Source organism: Neolamprologus brichardi, chromosome 18, assembly GCF_056152115.1.
Source record: "Neolamprologus brichardi isolate AB-2024 chromosome 18, ASM5615211v1, whole genome shotgun sequence".
Taxonomy (NCBI): domain Eukaryota; kingdom Metazoa; phylum Chordata; class Actinopteri; order Cichliformes; family Cichlidae; genus Neolamprologus; species Neolamprologus brichardi.
Genome location: NC_142121.1, coordinates 12848307 through 12867505, shown reverse-complemented (window position 1 = coordinate 12867505; position 19199 = coordinate 12848307). Strand labels below are relative to the sequence as shown.

The following is a 19199-nucleotide window of genomic DNA, read 5'->3' as shown; positions in this document are numbered from 1 at the left end:
AGGACATTATACTGCCACCGTTCTACTGAAATTTAAGACAAATGTCCTCATAAGTGGATCTAATTTTTCAAAGAAACAAAAATTCTGGTAATTCTTTGTTTTTACATTCATCAGGTCCCAAATAGCAAAGAAAAATTAAAAAGATATGCCATGAAAGAGTTCGGGTCTTAGGAGGTTAAGGACACACTCCACACCACATTGAGATAAGTTTTCAGTTAATAGCCCAGGTCCAAAGAAAAAGTTTTAAAGACCTCCAGAAACTGCAGAACTGTTGCTCAAGAGCACTTTAAAAAAATTACAAGAAAGTCCAGCTCCTTGGAAGTAAACTATAAAGAAATAAGAGATGATTTCTAAAGTTAGTAACATCAAACTATTCTCCACAAACACAGTTAACTTTAAACTCCAGTACTGATTACTGCGTGTGTTTCAGTGTTAAAATGAATAAACACTGACCACATTCATCATAGTGATGGAGTGCTACGTGTCAACAGGTCCTACTGAAGCCATTTAAAGACCAAATCTAAGTACAAGTTGAAAGTGACAGGTTTGATGGTTTAACTCAAAAATTATTATTCTTTTTTTTTAAAGTGGAAATTAAGTTTCCAGAGAATTGATCCTGTATGTGACTGACTCAGCCCGGCCTGTTTCTACACTAATGCTGTTTTTGGCCTGACCTTCACTTCTGCTGAACTGCTGAAAGTTTCTGTCACACTGAGATGTATATCAGCGTTTCTTAAGCACCATAAAATTCAACACAAGTTTTCCAAGCCAATAAATATTATGGTAAAACGATAATGATGTTGTAACTCTCTGATTGATGGAACTTCAATCTTAGTTGTATTAAACTAAATTGTGAAAATTATTTCATAGGGAAGGTTTCAATCAATGCAAGAACAGCACTGACTCTGATACAATGAACCCAGGGCATGAGGTTTTCAGGTGATTAAATCAGATAAACATCAGCTGACCGCTGTATACATCAGAAACATGTAAACACTTCTCTTCTGCAAACAGCGCAGTTTGTATAAGAAAGCGTTTCCACCTCAGGAGGGTAATGTGCTGCAGAGAGCTGTATCCATCTCTTTGCTGCAAGAATGTGCTGACTGTGCACAAACACTCTGACTCAACATGGAAACGAATGAGTCAGTGGAGCCAAGTCGACGAGAAGAAAGAAAGGCAGCTGAATTTCTCTCTAAGGAGATACGCAGCTGAAAAAAAAAAAACCCCGTACGGTATTCAAGTGCCCCCCTTCCACCTTCAAAGAGCCCACTCTCAGCATTTCATGTGGCCTGAAGGCTTTCCTGGATGATGTACTGCAGCATATTGGTCCCCAGAGAGCCAAACAGCACTGGTTTCTGCTGGAAGACTTTTAGTGGGCTTCATAAACAAGCCAGGCCCTGTCAGAGATACCGATGGCTGCTGGCCTGAACATCGTATATTTTCACATCTGATCAGCTATAAAAAGAGGAAATGTTTGGAGATTTCTTTACATATCTATCATTTATCATCCCCAAGTCTCTTTATTACCCATTTCCCATGTCAGATGCTATTACATTTAAGTTAACAGTCTCTGCTTTCATCGGAGAAATACAATAAAAGCCAAAATTAATCAGAAGGACTTTTTGAAACCCAAACTGATATAACTTACAGATGGCTGTGGCTTCCCGAGGTAATAAAATCCAGGCTTTGTATAGTATTATGTAAACAACGTGGCCTTTGATATAGCGTGGCTGTTGAAATGAATGTGCTGCAATGACTGCAAGGCAAAAGAATTCAACACATCTTTGAATTTCCCCTCGCTGGCCCCTGAACCATCAGCGCTGACCTTAACTATAAACAACGCCGTCTGCGCCACGGCTTACATTCTTGTAATGTTGCAACAACATAGTTGAGATGTCTGAGCTGTGCTGGGTCGATCTGTCACTTTGTGGCCGGTGTGCCCAACTGCTCACATGCACGAGCTTACCGAGGGCCCAGGGCTGAGGGCGCGGCTGTCAGTAAACCTCAGGAAACTTCTTGTCTGACCATATTTTACCAACTGACCCTCTGCAGGACTCACGTTTTTCTTACTAACTACAGCCAGCTGCCATCCTTACTGCTTATGCAGAATGAAAGGAATCCAGCTTGCAGAATTTAAGATCTTCTGCGCATTGTGCTGCATTTACTGCATGTACTGAATTTCCCGGAGAAACCCACCCGAGAGATTAATAAAGTTTCATCTATCTATCTATTTAACTGGTGCCAGCTTATGATCACAAACCTGATGTTTCGAATTTGAATTTTGAAAGTATTTCGGTGATATGGATTTAATGGATCACAGGGGATTACGTTAAATCTGTGCAATACAGATGGAGATTTAATGGGATCTAAGTGCTACCACTAAGTGCTTAGGGAAACTACAGCACAAGCATTTCATTTTAGAGCTACAGCAAGTAAAAAAAAGTGAAGGATTTCACTTAAAGCGGCTATTTAGGTCCAATGTCACTTGGAGTTTCTGCAAAATAAACTTCATTACATCGCCTTCCTTCAAACTGTATAATAGTGTTTCTGTGTGAGCGCTATCCTGGTTAGTGTGCCTGTATCTGATGGACACGCTGCTGCAAAAAAATGCAAATCCAGCACCACGCTACCTCTCTCTTCCAACCGCACAATATATACAAACACTGTGCATCACAAATACTAAACTGATGGACAAGCCTCACTGCGGGCCTCTGTAAAGTATTAAAAGACGTCAAAATGGCTCATTACAGCCAGAGTAAACATTGGCCTCCCTATGAGGTCAGAGCATGATGCTGCCTGCACCATGAAGAAAAGATAATTTACTTTCACGTGTTTAACGTCTCTCGTCAAAGTCATTTTGTGGAAAATCAAGTGCTTGTCTGGTATTAGCTTTGGCAGGTCGTCATATACTGTGGGCACCAGTGGGATTCAATGACATCCTCCGCTGCTATAAAGAGACGTCAATGGACGGATTGTGCATAGCTTCATGGAAGCTCTACTGTAGCTGCACATTTTAGGAAGGTGGAGAGATTCCGAGAGAGGTGAGCAAAGTTCCTAAAAATGCACAAAAGCATCCAAATGTTTGATTTATTAAAATTTGTATTTGTTTTGTAAACTTTAAAGTGATTTAATAAAATCCAGATCAAATAGTACTTAGAAATTCTGTGTTTTCTTGTATATATATTGGTTGACCAACACAATACAATCTCCTCAACCCAAGGCCTGTGGCTGGCACACATACATTTATGATGTAGTTTTATCACTACCAATACAATAACTTCTTGAGTAGTTTTCAAAGAGGAACAACTAATCGTAACGTGTAAGAATATCTGAAAAACAGAAGTGGACTTTTTTCATTTGTAATCATAAGAAAAAAAAATAAAGATCTTACAATTAAAAAAAAAGCTTCTGCATTGAGACAAATTTCCACTGATACATATTTCTTACATTTTAAAAATCACCAAGCATTTCCATAAACAATCTCAGATATGTGTCTAATCAATATAATGCACTTTGCATTAGCAATGTGCTGCAGTCAGGGTCAAATCTGAATCCTTTCAAAAAAGATGACATTGACCAAAAAATAAAAAAATAAAAAACCTTCTTCAGCTTCAATTCTAATCAGTGGATTTGCCATCACTTAAACATGCAGACTACTTTTGCAGAGTTTGCACAATATCACTAAAGGATAGAAGGGAGGTTGGCTTAAATGTCAATATGTATCCCATAAACCAGGGGTGGAGAACTCCAGGCCTCAAGGGCCGGTGTCCTGCAGGTTTTAGATATATTACCCTGGGTCAACAAACCTGAATCAAATGATTAGTTCGTTACCAGGCCTCTGGAAAACTTCAAGACACGCTAAGGAGGTAATTTAGCCATTTAAATCAGCTGTATTGTATCACACTCAGGTATTATCAGTGAAGGAGTTCTAATTAATTGCACTTCTAAGTGGTCTAAGTAAACGGTCTAAGTAAAGTAAGACACACGAGGCTGTCGGCATAAATAAAAGAATAAAAGATAAGTGACACAAAATCATGGAAGGATATGTTTTTATCTAGTCCACTTTTCTCGCTGATGAATTGGGCAACATCTCCTCTGCCTGCCTTTCTGGAAAAGTCACAACTATACATAGTAGACATTTTGCTACTTTCATTTCAACCCTAAGGGTCAATGATGAAACCCAAAACCTAAACCTGTTGAAATCAGTGCTCAGAGAAAACAACCAATCTTAACATTTAAGCCAAACACCAGAAGGCCGCTTGAAAACAACCCTTGGAAATATTGGAAGAATTTCATATGAAACAATGTGCATTATATGGTAATATTTTATATCATTTATTAAACCACAAAAATGTTATTCTGGCCTTTATTGATGCTATTTTATTAGACAGACTGTTTTTGTTTTTACTATCGTGCCAATAAAAGTTACTTTATGGGCAAACCTTCAATGACCAATAATTTTAGGCCCTATTGTCCAGAAACTGCAGCCCTGGAGGCTTTCAGCTGTATCTTTTTAGTCTCACTTCTACTTTTATACTTGCCTAGAGAAAAATTGTCTCAGCTTACAGTGCACATAAGTTCTGTGGTCTCCAACTACCCAATCAGTGCAACCACAAAGCCATAACTCCATCTCTGGTGATAATGTCTCTGGTTTATTCAAGAATGCACAAGCTCGGATCTCTCTGGCTTTTTCTAGAAATCAGAGATGAGGGAAAGCAAAACAAAATGACTGTGAAATCTTTAGTATCACTTTGAAGCTTCAGTGTTTAATGTGGAACAGAGCCGGACTGCTCAGAAGTGTTAAGCAGCTTAGAAACACTTTAATACATGCCAGATATGTTTAAACAATACGTTTAGGACATATAAAAGCAGAGGTTTTGGGGGCGAATCCTTGAAAAGGATACAGAAAGGAGCATAAAATTGAGGTCTGTTAGTTTTCACTATTTTTATCTATCGTAGAAAATAACTCTGAATAAAAACTGCCACATGAAATCTTATTCAGCTGCACTGTAGTGAGTTGGCAGCAGAAATCCCAGCAGCAGATAACTGAAAACCTTGCCAGACACCACGAGGGGTAAGTAGGAAAATATGTCTTTTCTTTATTTTTGTGATTTGGATGAACTGACCATTTTACGCTTGCCTCTCGTTTTATTGTTAAATGTCAGTAAAGTAATCTCCTGCCCAAGAAATAAAAGCAGCCCAATGTTGAAATACATGACAGAGTAGAAATTAAAAATGATAGATGTTTCTTTGCTTTTTATTATATGAAAGAAAATATTCACAATGGTGCAACAAGATGCAACCTTGGGGAAGATAAACTTCCATCAGATTTAACTACTGCCACTGCTGCCCATAAGCAAGTCACTAAACATCTATTACTCTGCTATAAAAACTAAGTGGACTGCTTCCAGTCCAGTTTCGTTGTATGAAAAAATAAATAAATGCTCAGGGGATGCACCGCATTTAACTTGAACTAGCTCTGATCTTACACTCACCCCTCTCTCATGCTCCCCGGGCTTGTTAATGAAGATATTGGGCTATTAGCATCAAAGTTTCCCTCCAGGCCTGGATACCTCGAGTCTGCTGATGGGGGCAGAAACTCTGAATTCCCCCGACTGTGGGCGGTGCTGCTGCTGTTTGAGTACACACCTGAAAGAGAGCCACAGATAACCTCAGTAAATCTGCTCCACCAAACATTTTGAGCATCCACCTCCACATCCGGTCCCACATCTAGTCTGAGGTGTCTGCAGCAAAGGTTGGATGATGTATATAACAGTTACAACAGAGTAGGAGTTAACATTAGAATCATTAGAAACTTCAACTGCAACGTATTTCACTTCTACGCCAAATTACATGTAGCCAAGTTTTCCAAACACCAAAAGTTTAGGAAGTGTTGCAATGCTTTTCATTCTCACATGCTGTCCAAACAAATCTCACACAAAAGAGACAAAAGACAAAAACTTAAATCTAGTGTTTTGTATTAAAAACAGGAGTTAATGGCTCAGTTACATTCGGATAAATATCCCTATTTTTATTGCCTCCTTGCATCTACGGAAAGAAGAAGAAAAAAAAAAAGCTGAACTTTTTTGCTGTCAGAGATCGACCGCAAGTAGTTGTGGCAACTAACTGGTTGCCCGGAGGCTGAGTGTGCAATCTCCTCATACACTGGGTAAATACTTTCAATTGCACAGCAATTGCACAAGGAGGAAACCCGTCTCCAAACAATCACAGTCAGACAGAACGACTTTGATTAGTTTTAGACAGACTGGTGAATGTTTTAAGATAACTGGCATTTCATTTAGAAATGCAGAAAGATTACCAGGATGTTGCAATCAATCTGTTTCAGCCTGCAACACCTTTCCTGTCAGTCGAGGCTTAACTCAACTAGTTGCTAACTGGCTGTACTCTGGTTATTTTCATATATTTTCATACTCTTGACAGGCACTCGTAAACATGACCATATTTCCCCAGTCTTGGCTTGTTTACACTGGCTTCCAGGACGTTTTAGAATTGATTTTAAGATTTTATTGCTTGTTTTTAAATCTCTAAATTAGCTCCGTCATACCTCTCTGATTAGTTAACTAAAAATGCTCCAAATAGAACTCTCAGGTCAGCTGAGAAGCAGGCTGAAAAACTGAGGAGACCGGGCCTTTGCGACAGCTGCGCCCAAACTTTGGAACAGTCTGCCTCTTGAAATTAGGATCTTTCCAACACTTGACATTTTTAAAACCCATCTGAAAACACATTTTTACTCTCTAGCTTTTAATTGTGACTGAGTTTTTACTTAGTTCTTTGTGTGTTTGTTCTACTTTTTTTACTATGTGCAGCACTTTGGTCAACCTGTGTTGTTTTTAAATGACCTTATAAATAAATGGATTGATTGATTGATATATAAATAAAAGTTGCTGAGCATCTGTGCAGTTAAATCTTCCTACTACATCACTATCACATCACTACCTGTAATGATGATTTTCACTGGGTTCAAGCTGTATTGAATTGTATTATAACATTGTTAGAATTGTACAAACACCAATAAAACATAAAGAAATGAAGGGCTGACTCTACTCAGTGTTGCACTTTATTTTTCAGCACAGCCTGAATTCTCTCAAGCTGTCTTCAGAAACGGCTCTCCAGGCTTCTGGAAGGACATTCAAAGATCTTTGGATGTTGGCTGCCTTTTGTTCCTTTCTCTGTCAACATAATGCAACACTGCTTCAACAATGCTGAGGTTTGGGCTCTAAGGAAGTCAGTCCATGACTGATCGTGCTCCACTGTTGGCTCTTCTATCCAGGTATGCTTCTACTGTCCGCAATAATTTTCATGGTGAAGAATTGAACTAATATCAGTCAGATGCTTTGCAGATGGTATAACATGGTGGATTAAAATTTGACTGTACTCTTCTGCAATCATTCAATTTTGACAAGCACCCCAACACCGCTGGCTGAGAAGCAGCCCCAGACCATGACAGAGCCTCCTCCATGTTTTACAGATGGCTGTAGGGACGTTTGTACCGCTCTACTGACCTCCTCCATAAATACTGAAATGCTAATAAAACTCTGATTCGTATTCATTTCCCAATAACAGCTGTTGCCAGTGATCTTCAGTCCAGTTACTGAGTAATTTGGCATACCTCAGCCTCTCTTCACATTTCTGATGAGGCTTCAGTGAACAGTAGATGGATCACCTGAGGGGTTAGATTTTCCTCTCAAGTCCTGTGTTAGGTATTTCCTAACATTTGGTGGGTGTGTTTGTTAAGTTTGAGAAGAAATTATGTAATTTTGCAACAGATTGTTGGTACCAAGATGCCTGCAGATATAATTTAAAATGGGTTCTTTGCAAAGTTGTCTGTGTAGACACAACACTGATTCAATTAGGCCCCTTTTACAAGGATTGGACTAAAAATGAGTAAAAAAAAAAAAAGCCAATGTCCAAAGAAACGCTTTGAAAGACCTTTAGAAAGCCTAGAGAATTATTGCTCAAGACCACTTTAAAAAATGGCAAGAAAGTCTGGTTCCTTGTAGGCAAACAAAACTGTCGAAAATATTTAAATATTCAATTTATAGTTAAATGAAACTCTTCCAAATTATCATGCAGTAGTGACATTTTCCCCCCACTGATGAACAACTCAATGTGCTATAGAAAAACAATTTCTGGTGTAAATACATGTATATTAGACACAGTGTGCACATATGGACAGATGGGGATTAGACTATGTTGCAAGCAGACTTTGAGGAGTTTCCATGGTCAGCGTAATCCATTTTTCTGTAAACCTTTCAGAGCCACATTTCAAGCCTACAGGGACTGAATGCTCAATATCAAAAATATAGTTTCATGCTGTTCATTTAAATCTGTAACTTGTACCTGCATGCAATCAGTAAGCTGTCAGCACTAGGTTTTAAGCCAAGCTGACAATGATAGTGTGTGTCACCATAAATCCACCTAGTATACCACAACAGAAAGCAGTTTTCAAGCTATAACATTTGGCCATTTGAGATAAGAAAAAGTCCTCCTGGGATTTTTTCAAAATTAAACACTGACATGCTTGTTTCACCCTGACTAAACATAGCTCATAGCGTGCCGCTTGAGGCTTTTCCCTCAAAGTCTTCTGAGTAAAACGGCGAGTAGTCTGAAGTAATAGACATGGACAGCTTTCCTGGACGCTCTCCACTGTCTTTGGCCAACTGAGCCTCAGTGTACCTGACAGCTTCTTGATTCTGGTTCAGCCATTGAAATGGAAAGAAAAAGAGCTTGGCTGGAAAACCCGTTTGGAGAAGCTGAAGGACAAGTGGGGTGACGGCCAACTTGCCCACAGTCATGGTGCCCAGTAATTGGACAAGGTAAACACTGGCATGATGAGCTATCATCGAAGGAATGAGAGAGGAGGGAAAGGAAAAGGAGCAAATGAGGCCATGGGAGAAAATGAAAGAGACAGCTTAACAGCCCAGGTGTTTTGGGCAATTACTCTTTTCTTTTAGGTTTTGCTCATTTCCAGAGAGGCACTGGAGGCTAAGCACAGACTTCTGCTACCGTTTCATCTGCACATACCTGTGAAGTCATCTAAAGCCGGTAAAGGTGAGCTGTTTTCTTGGTGCGACGAGGCAGAGCTGTGGAGATGCTGGCGTGCCAGGCAGTCACTTAAGATGTCAGATTCCAGCATCGTGTGCACCTGAACCTGACAACAAGACAAACGCATTACAGCCATATAGATACATTTCATATAACAGCACTGTGTTATCATGCTGGTGACCAAGTGTGGCTGTTTGCCAGCATGCAGGGATGAGAATAATTACGTTAAAGCTGCAGCTTAGTTCCAACTATATGCTGTTGGGCAACGCAGCTCCCATGCAAGTTTAAACTAAATGACTTCTCTTTTGATTTCATTCAGTAAAGCAACTGAAAACACAGTGAGCGAGCTGCAGGAGGTTTTCTACTGTTCATTTATCAAAGAAATGAGTTTGCACCAGATGCCTGGTTCTTGTTTCATCTTGCGATCCAGCTTCTTGAGGTACAAAATCCAGAAATCTTATTAGGCAATCGTATTCCAAAAACGTTCTAACAAAGTTAAGGCTAAACAATTGGCTTTATTATCCAGCGCTAAACAGAACATCCCCCCGGAACTTTCCAAAACAATTTATTGACAGCTTCGGGATTCAGAAGAAGCTCGCGGCAGACACCCAGGAACCACAAAAGCGGTGTGAATAATCAGCAAGAAATGCTCACCCAAAGTAGCGTTCACGAAGCCAGAAACTTCAATCGCTGTGACACATCAGCTCGAATAAATGTATGCCCGTGAGGAGCTTAAGAAGCTCATCTTTAATATTTCAAAGTTCCAATTAGCCCCACAGGGTTTACTGCAGCTCAGGGCGTGTCGACTGTGTCACAACTTACAAACACACGTGGTTCTGTTTAAACCAAACAAGGCATGCGAACACACACACAAAGCTCCAGTGTCACTCACAGGCCATAGAAAACAAACAAGGCCCAGATAAAGCAGAACAATAGGCTCCCTATTCGGACTTCCAGGGAGTGTGTGTAATACTTTGTTTTGTTGTATTTCATCCTACTGAATCATAAACATACCCACTCTCTCCTGCTGTTGCTGTAGTTCTCCAGAAATAAGACCTGCAACCCCCGAGAAGCCCCCTTTCTCTTTGAAAGTTATATAAAGAAGCAGTTCTCTATCTATATTTAAGAAAAAAATTCTGGAACAATATTGTTTGGAACCTTAAGGTTAAACGGGAACAAACATGCATCTCATTTGCTTTTAAACATGAGGTAACAATCAGGAAATAAAATCAAGATGTAGCACCAAAAAAAACCCCTGTTTTACTTTCTCTTCCTGAGCTTGTTCATTTTTAGCTACAGATTTTCTCTTCAGGGTCTAATGAATGACTGTGTGTGTCTTTATGGAATTAAAAACCTTTTTTGGGGGGGCAATTTTTATGTTTTAATAATTATTGAAAAAAGCTGTTTATTTTTAACTGAAATGCCAGATTTGGGGAATGGCACACTCACTGATAGTTTTAGGAAAGCAAAGCTTTTATTTGTGTGTCACTTTTACAGAAAAAAATCCTTGTTCAGAAATTGCATGCTTTTACGGTCACTCGTTTCTGCCAAATTGGATCAATTTTAAATGAATTCAAGATGATTTAAATGATTTGGCACCTGCAGGCAGGACATCTGCCTCCAGATGTTAGGCTTGACCATAAAGGCTTCAGTTTTGCTTTTTATTAATATGTCTTTCATTCTTTATTTTATGTAAATGTGTATGCTTATAATGCTGAGTATTGTTCCGTAACCACTGCTGATTAAGCAGCTGTCTATGTTGGCCAGGACTCTGTTGCGAAAGACATTTTAAACCTCAAGGGTCTTGTCACCAGGTTAAAACGAGGTTAAATACAAACATGCAGTCATGTGAATAATAAGGTTTCAAAATCTAAGTTCACCCTATGATCTAGCAGCATACGATTTAGCAGCAATAACCTGAAATAATTGTTTTCTGTATGACTTTATTAATATGTGGAGGAAATTTGGCCCACTCGTCTTTTCAATGTTGCTTCAATCCATCGGGGTTTGCAGGAATTTGTTTATGTACAGCTCTCTTAAGGTCTCACCACAACATTTCAATCAGCCTGAGGTCCATTGCAACACCTTTTTAACCATTCTGTTGTAGAGTTTTTGCTGTTTTTGGGCTCATTGTCGTGTTGCATAACCCAGTTTAAGCAAGATATAAATGTAGGACAGATGGCCTTATATTGAATCTAAATATCGGTATACAGAGGTGTTCATGTTTGACTCAGTGGCTGCAAGGTACCCGGGTCCTGTGGCTGCAAAAGAAACCCAAATGATCACCGCTTCATCAATGTGGTTGATAGCGGCTATGTTGTTGTGCTGATTGTTTGTTTTTTGCCAAATGTGGGACAGTTGCCGACATTGCTTTTAGTTTGTAGAGCCTCTTTGTCATTTGTCATAATAACCTTCAAGTTTTGTGCTGAAATAAAAACAACATGCATGGCTGCTCCTAATAACTTCATCAAATAATGAGTGGAGCCTTCATAGCAGTTGGTATTGTTTTCATTATTATGAGAAGAAACACAACTTAACATGTATTCCAAACAAGAGAAGACAAATATCCATCATAAATACAAACTCCAGATGTGCTGTGTATAATTGCAGACAAACAAGTATAATAAATTGGGAAGGAAAAAAAAATCTATCAAGTAATATAACTTAAAACATTTCATGTTTTATATTGTTAAGCTGTTGAGAAATAATCGATTGATTCCAGTAAATTTCAGCCCTGTGAAGGTGGCTCAGGAATACAAGGCACTGACATGATCCTGGTTTAAACTATGTACTTTTGATCCCATCCAATAAAAGCTTAAATATGACCCCACTATTGGACAACCTGATAGGTGAGTGGTTAGGGTGCACACTGCATGTTTTACTCCTGGCTAGACGGACCTTTATTAAATGTCTTTTCCACTATCCACTCAAACCATCCATTAAGGGCAAAACGCAGCTCAAATTTTAAAAAAACGTCCCCAGGTTGCTTTTAAAAATGCTTTGGCCATAATTTTTTATTTCTAACCACGCTTTCTGAATCCTCTCTTTGCTTCTGAACGACACACAGTCAAGTTTTAGAAACATAGAAAGGTTTTAATGTTCATTACCTTGACCTCCTTTTCCTGAAGGCCTTTGGCTGAATGAGCTTTGACGTGCTTTCGTAATGAGCTGGGGTCAGTGTAGCGCTTGGTGCATCCTGGTATCTGACAGGCGTATGGTTTCTGTGAATGGACCACAAAAAGGAGAGGTGAGAGAAGTTTGACTGAACATTTAGAAGCACCTCGGTTTGACTTCCTGTTATAAAAAGAAAACAGGTGTGCTGCTATTAAAAAGAGCACAAATTATTTTTTGGTGTTTTGGGGAACACTTTCTCCTGCAACTCTTCTTCTAGCGGATTGTGAAAATTTAGCAATGTTGATTTCAGTACTGAGCAAAGGAGAACAAACCTTTTTTTGCACAGAAAACACAACAAAAATAGCACAACACGCCAATTTAAACCCAGAGCTTGAGAGTTATTATTAGATTTACTGTAAGGTACAGACTACACCATCTCTTGTACATCCTACATTATGTACTGAGAAGGTTACAAATTTTCTACCTCAGAAGTGAATAATATTCACATAACGATGATGATTTTATAGTCTCAGATACAACGATGTCAAACATAAAATGTGTGTACAAATAATGGCACAAGTTCATAAGATCGTAAATGTGGCTACTTCTTGTGACAACTGGACTAACAGAGGAAGAAAGAAGATGTAGTTCTGTCAACATTTTACATAAAGTGCTCCTCAGCTGAAAAGGGAGGATATTTACCTTTCATCTGCGGGCTTAAAAGAGGGGAAGAGAGAAGAGAGTTTAGCCATAAATCATTTCATTCATAAAGTAAACTGTATGAGCTACCTGCAGTCTTTGTATTCATATAAAAGTATTTATTTCTGCACATTATTTCCTGAAGGAATAAACATTTCATAGCAGGCTAAAGCAGCTGGAAGACAAAGTATTTTCTGGTGTAATGATACTACAGTTAACTGAGTCCTCCTGAAATAAGTAAAATGAGTAACATCGTGGAATATGTGTTGAAATGTTTTTTACTGTACAAACAGCTCATTTCTTATATGCAGACAGGTTTTCATCATTTTACTTCGAAGTAGAAAGTTGAGTAAGATGACTGTATTTCACAATTTAGTGAATAAATGAGCTCATTTCCATGAATCTCTTTTTCATTGCTAAGTATTTAACAGGTGGATTCAATTATACATTCATGAAAACACATGTACAGTGTTTATTTGAGCCTTTTGGGTTTATGTGCTGGGATGTGAGCACTACAAGTCAAAAAAAATAATGAGCGTCGGGTTTGATGATCGTATTTTTCAGGACATTTTAGCAGAAAATGTGACGAGAGCTGTGATGTAGTTAACACTGCCCAGTTTCTCATCTTTGTACGCGGGATTACGAAAAAAGCTTGAGATTACAGCGGAGATTACAGCGGAGCTCACAGCTGTGCGCTAGATGAAAGACACTATGACGAAGAGTGATTTGTTTAATGAAATCAGATAAACTTGCTGCTGTTACATTAGTAGCGAAATCTGACTAAAACTGATCATTTTGTGTTGTATTATACACCAGGAGGTATTGCACAAGTCAGAGCTAAAACAACACATTGTTGATGTTGTAAATAAATAGTTAAGTTCACCAGGGCAAGGGTTTTAGAGGTGCATGTAGCTGAACATTGTGACATAGGCTACCACACAGGTCAGCCTGGACTAAAAAGGGTTTAGGACCTGCTGCACATCCATGATGAGAATCTGGCATTCCAACACATCCAAGACGTTCTCAGTTGGGGGCATTTGAATACAGTGAATCTGTAAAAAGCTCTGATCTAAGCTTCATGAAGAAGCCAACAGAAGATTGTCTATCCATCTAATACCACAGTGTACCATAGTCAGCAACAATACTCGGGTAGTGTAGTGTGGTGTTTAAACTACACCAAGGGTGCCAAGAAAAGGAAAGAAAGATAAAGAAATTGCCAAGAAAATACCACTGTACCACCACCAGCCTAGACTGTTGACACATAGCAGGGTGGATCTATGCTTTCATGTTATTTTCATGTTTAAATTATGATCTTACCATCTGAATGTCACAGAACCAGACAAGGCAATATTGTTTCTCCAATCGCCTCTGGTCCTGGAGGAAAGCTGAGCTTAGTGAGGTAGGAAAAACAAATCACCATGGGCAACGGTGAGGTGTTTTGGGCATGACTTTTTATCAGCGTCTTAGCATGGAGCATCTCAGACAACATTTGAAAACCCCTGCTTTTCAAAATGACTTCTTTCTCTGTAATTAGTCATTTGCCTGAAGATCTAATATGGAAACACTTTTTTCTAATATGGCAGCTTTCAGCATATTTGTCACACTTATCTTTGTAAAATATTAAAATTTAACTCAGCTTTTAAATGATAATTTCATTTATTAAGGGAAAGAACTATCCAAACCTAACTTGCCCTGTGTGAAAAAGTAATTTCCCCCTTAAATTGATGAATTAATTAAAAAAAGGGGCCCATTTAATAAAGGGAAGTGGGCTAAAAGATCTCAATAACAACAAATAATGCTACAATCTAAAGAAACTGAAGAACAGATGAGAAACTCATCTGTCATTGACATCTGTCGGTCTGGAAAGGGTTAGGAAGTCATTTCTAAGGCTTTGGGACTCCAGCGAACCGCAGTGAGAGTCATTATATACAAATGGAGAAAACTCGGAAAAGTGGTGATCATTCCCAGGAATGACTGGCCCACCAAAATTACTGCAAGAGCAAATAGACGACTCATCCAGAAGGTCACAGAATAACCCGGAACATTCTAAAGAACTCACTTGCCTCAGTTAAGGTCAGTTTTTGTGATTCAACAATTAAAAAAAGAGACAAACCAAGAAACATCTTGATAATCCTCAAGACTTTTGTGTCTCGACACTGTTGGACTAATGAGTGAAAAGTAGATTATTTGGAAGGTCTGACTCCTGTTACATCTCATGTTAAACTAACACTTTTCATATAAAGAACATCATACCAGCAGTGGCGGTAGTGTGATGGTCTGGATCCAGACAACCATAGTTGAGGAAACCATAAATTTTGCTCTTTACCATAAAATCCTGAAGCTGAATGTTTAGCTATCAATTCATGCCCTGAAGCTCAGGCTCAGTTTGGTTATGCAGCAGGACAGTGGTCCAAAAAACATCAGCAAGTCCACCTCTGAATGGTTGAAATGCAAAAAAAAGAGCCTTTAAAGCTTGGCCTTAGTCAAAGTGTGGATTTAAATGAAATTGAGTTGCTTTGGCATGACCATAAACGGTCTGTTCATGCTTGAAAACCCTCCAATGTGGCTGAATTAAAACAATTCTGCAAAGAAGCCAAAATTCCTCCACAGTGATGTTATTATCACAAAAACTTGAAAATTTGATTGCTGTTTGTGTTGCCAAGGCTGGCACAACTAGTTATTAGGTTTAGGAGTCAGCTGCTTTTTCACAAAGGTTCAGGTAGGATTGGATAAACTTTTTTCCTTTATCATATAAAAAAGAAAAAAACAGCATTTTTTGCATTTTACCTGCTTTATCTTTGGCTAATGTTAAAAACTGTTTGATGATCTTGGGTTTGACAGTAATGCAAAAAACTACTTTTTCACGCCACTGTATCTAACAAAGTAGTATTGAAAAATCACTTGTATTTTTTAATGATGCAACAAAACAATGAATGAAGCAAATGAGTAAAAATGTTGCTGTAAAAATAATTTTTAGTAGAAATATATCAGGACAGGCTTGACTATAATAATGATTGTGTCAGTGGGATTGTTATTTTTCTAATGTCTGTTTGATTTTTCTTCTCCAGTATTCCCAATTTTTGTGTAATTCTTAAACAAATACATTTCAAATTACAGACATGCAATACCAACGTAGATCTGGCATCAGAGTAAGTGCTGCTCTACAGTGTCTGTAAAAAAAAAAGAAAAAAAAGGGGGGGCAATTTCAAAACTATTTCAGGAAAAATATTCCCTGTGAGACCAGCTCAGTTCTCTCTTAGTCTAAACAGATCAGCACCAAATGAAGTGCTGTCTTTCTAATCTTAGCATAAATTCAGGGTAATGACATGCAAAGTGGTTATGGCAAATGACAGCTCTGAGACAGACTGTAAATTCAAAAACTGCATATCAGTTTCCAATTATGTGTGCCAAAACAATTTAGAAATCTTTTTTTCCTGTTGTCAGGACTCAACCCAAAAAACCCCAAAACAAAACCCTGGCATTATTCAGCACCACATTTCATATCGGATTTGTCACAGTCCGTCACCTTTTTGCACTTCACTGCCATCATAAAATGAAAGCTCTCAATGCTTTTAATACATTTCCAAATTCTCAAAACAAACCACATTTTTATGTTATGTGAGCGTTAACTTAGAATGGTAATTCCTGCTTGAGCCTGCACTTACTTTAGGACAAAATTCCCCAAAGTGTCATATTAGTAACACAATACAAGCTGTTTAATCAAACTTGAAAAACATTTGTTGGCCTGCCGTTGCACTACTCAGCAGTTATTTACATTCAGACAGGCTTCCACTGGGCCTCCAGGATGGCGCCAGATGTGTCTGATTGTTAATTTGTGACGCAACTTCGAAGCCCCCATTAGCCAGTGTGAAACCACTAAAGGGAGAAAATAACTTGCTGTAATAACAGTGGAGCGAATCGTGAAGCTCCATCTCATCCGTGTAATAAGAGATCTGATTCGCGGGATTACAGCTAAATTCTCATCACTTGTCAGCAGGAGTAAAAATAACTGTGGTCTGTAGGGTAAATCCACAGCAGGTATGCAGTTTCACAATCCCAAAGAATTCAGACTGTAAAGCAGAGAGCTACAGGAGCACCTCACACCTTATATTACTGAGCAAATATTATTTATCTTAATATTCAGAGCAATTATGTATAGTCCTGTGTTTTTAAAGTGTATGGTCTCATGCACTGCAGCAATTTTTAAACATAATTTATTGTGTATTTTGTATAAACGTTTCAAGTCAATTCACCCAGACAGACATGAACAGTGATACTATAGATTCACTCGCCACTTTTTTAGATATACCTGTTTATTTGCTCATTAATGCATTAATCTAATCAGCCAATCACATGGCAGCAACTAGGCTTACTGAGGCATGTAGACATGGCCAAGACAACCTGCTGAAGCTCAAACTGTGCATCAAAATGAGGGAGAAAGGTAATTTAAACATCTTTGAACATGGCATCGTTTTGGTTCCAGACAGGGTTGTCTGAGTTTTTTGGAAACTGCTGATCTACTGGGAATTTTTCCACGCAGTCATCTGTAGGGTTTACAGAGAGACAAAATTAAAAATACCTGCTTGATGTCAGTGGTCAGAGGAGAATAGCCGTATCTTTTAACCTGACAACAACTCAAATAACTCAAATGAACAGCACGTTGAACCTCGAATCAGATGGGATACAGCAGCAGAAGACCACACTGAATTCCACAATAGAACAATAGAAGACTGGATTTCTGCTCTAACATTCTGATGGTAGGGTCAGAATTTGGTATCAACAACATGAAAGCACGGATCTATCCTCCCTTGTTTCAGCGGTTCAGACTGCTGGTGGTGTAATGGTGTAGGGGATATTTTCCCTTAGTACCAGCTGAAGATCATTTAAACATCACGAGGTACCTGAGCACTGCTGTAGTGTACCCATCTTCTGATGGCTGCTTCCAGCAGATTTGTAAAGCTCAAATGTTCTCCAACTGATTTCCGAACATAAAAATGAGTTTACTATGCTCAAATGACATTTACAGTCATCAGTTTCACTCCCATAGAGCACATTTCGGATGTGGTGGAACGGCAGTTTGGCATCATGGATGTGCAGCCAACAAATGTGCAGCAACTGTGCAGCATAGTGTTGAATCCAAGCAATGAAGAGATAAGTCAGTTCTGAAAACAAAAGTGGATTCAACCTCCTTAGACCCGAACTCTTCCACGGCATGCATTTTTAATTTCTCTTTGATATTTGGGCTGATTGGGGCCCGATGAATGTAAAAACAAAGAATTACCAGATTTTTATTTTTTTTTTTACCTTATTTTTGTTTTTAAGAAAAATAAGAGCCACATATGAGGATATTTGTTTAAAATTTTGATAGAACAGTAGCAGCAAAATTTAGTATTTTGGTCTAAATAACCCAAAATGTGATGTCCACATATGTGGACGCCAGGTCCTAGGAGGTTAACCCCATACTACAAAAGTGTATCTAACCCAGAGGCTCAAAAGGGAAAGTCAATTTCACTCAGTTATTTTTAGGTAAATAGCATCTGCCAAGAAGGTTATGTAACTGACTGCTTTGTTTTGTTTTGTTATTTGTTACCAGGTTTGCTCAAAAAAGTTATACCGTGCATCAAAGGCTTGGAGGTGAACAGAGATTTCCAGGGGTTTCCACATATTAAATTATTTTGAATAACCTTTGACACTAAAATGTTGTTTAAACATAAACGTTATGACAGGTTCATCTACAAGATTCATCCAAAATGTAGCAAAGCACTCTTACTTTATATTTAAAGTTATTCTAAAAATTATTTGAAATTTTTTAAAATTCAGTACTTTTTTCTACAATATTTTAAATGAGATGCTTTCAAATAAAAAAATAAAGCACTTATGAAAAGACCTCATCATATTATTAAATCCTATTTATTTAAAAACAGTACTTCAGCAATCTAATAATACAAGTAAATGTCCTCCAATAACATTTTACCCAAGGGACGGAAGTTTTATCAGAAATATCTTGTGAAAGTCTTGATCCAGCTGATTTTTACGTCATTATTATAAAAACACTTCATAACATTTTCCATGTGTTGCCAACAAACACTTTGGTCTAAAAAATGTAACTAATCATTTCAGCCGATAAAGAAATTTTTTCCCTAAAATATAGTCAAGCAAAGTTATTACGTAATATTAAAAAATATATATTAAAGTAGATAAATACCATACTAATGCAGCATTTAAATACATCCCCTGGGCATGAGAACACCTTCATGGAAAGAGTGACAATGCTGGCACGACACTTGATACCTGGTACACAAGAGTGGATTACGAGAAAA

General features: G+C 38.3%; 1 protein-coding gene across 1 annotated transcript in view; it reads right to left on the bottom strand.

Moving 5' to 3' along the window:
* Positions 1 to 19199, bottom strand: part of glis1a (GLIS family zinc finger 1a) — a 33043-nt gene that overhangs the window by 2473 nt on the left and 11371 nt on the right. The window contains exons 3-5 of the mRNA XM_035908360.2: positions 12174 to 12287; positions 9046 to 9172; positions 5496 to 5649 (exon numbers count right to left, since the gene is read on the bottom strand). Of these exons, the coding sequence (XP_035764253.1) occupies positions 5496 to 5649; positions 9046 to 9172; positions 12174 to 12287 (395 nt within the window). The remainder of the gene's footprint in view (positions 1 to 5495; positions 5650 to 9045; positions 9173 to 12173; positions 12288 to 19199) is intronic.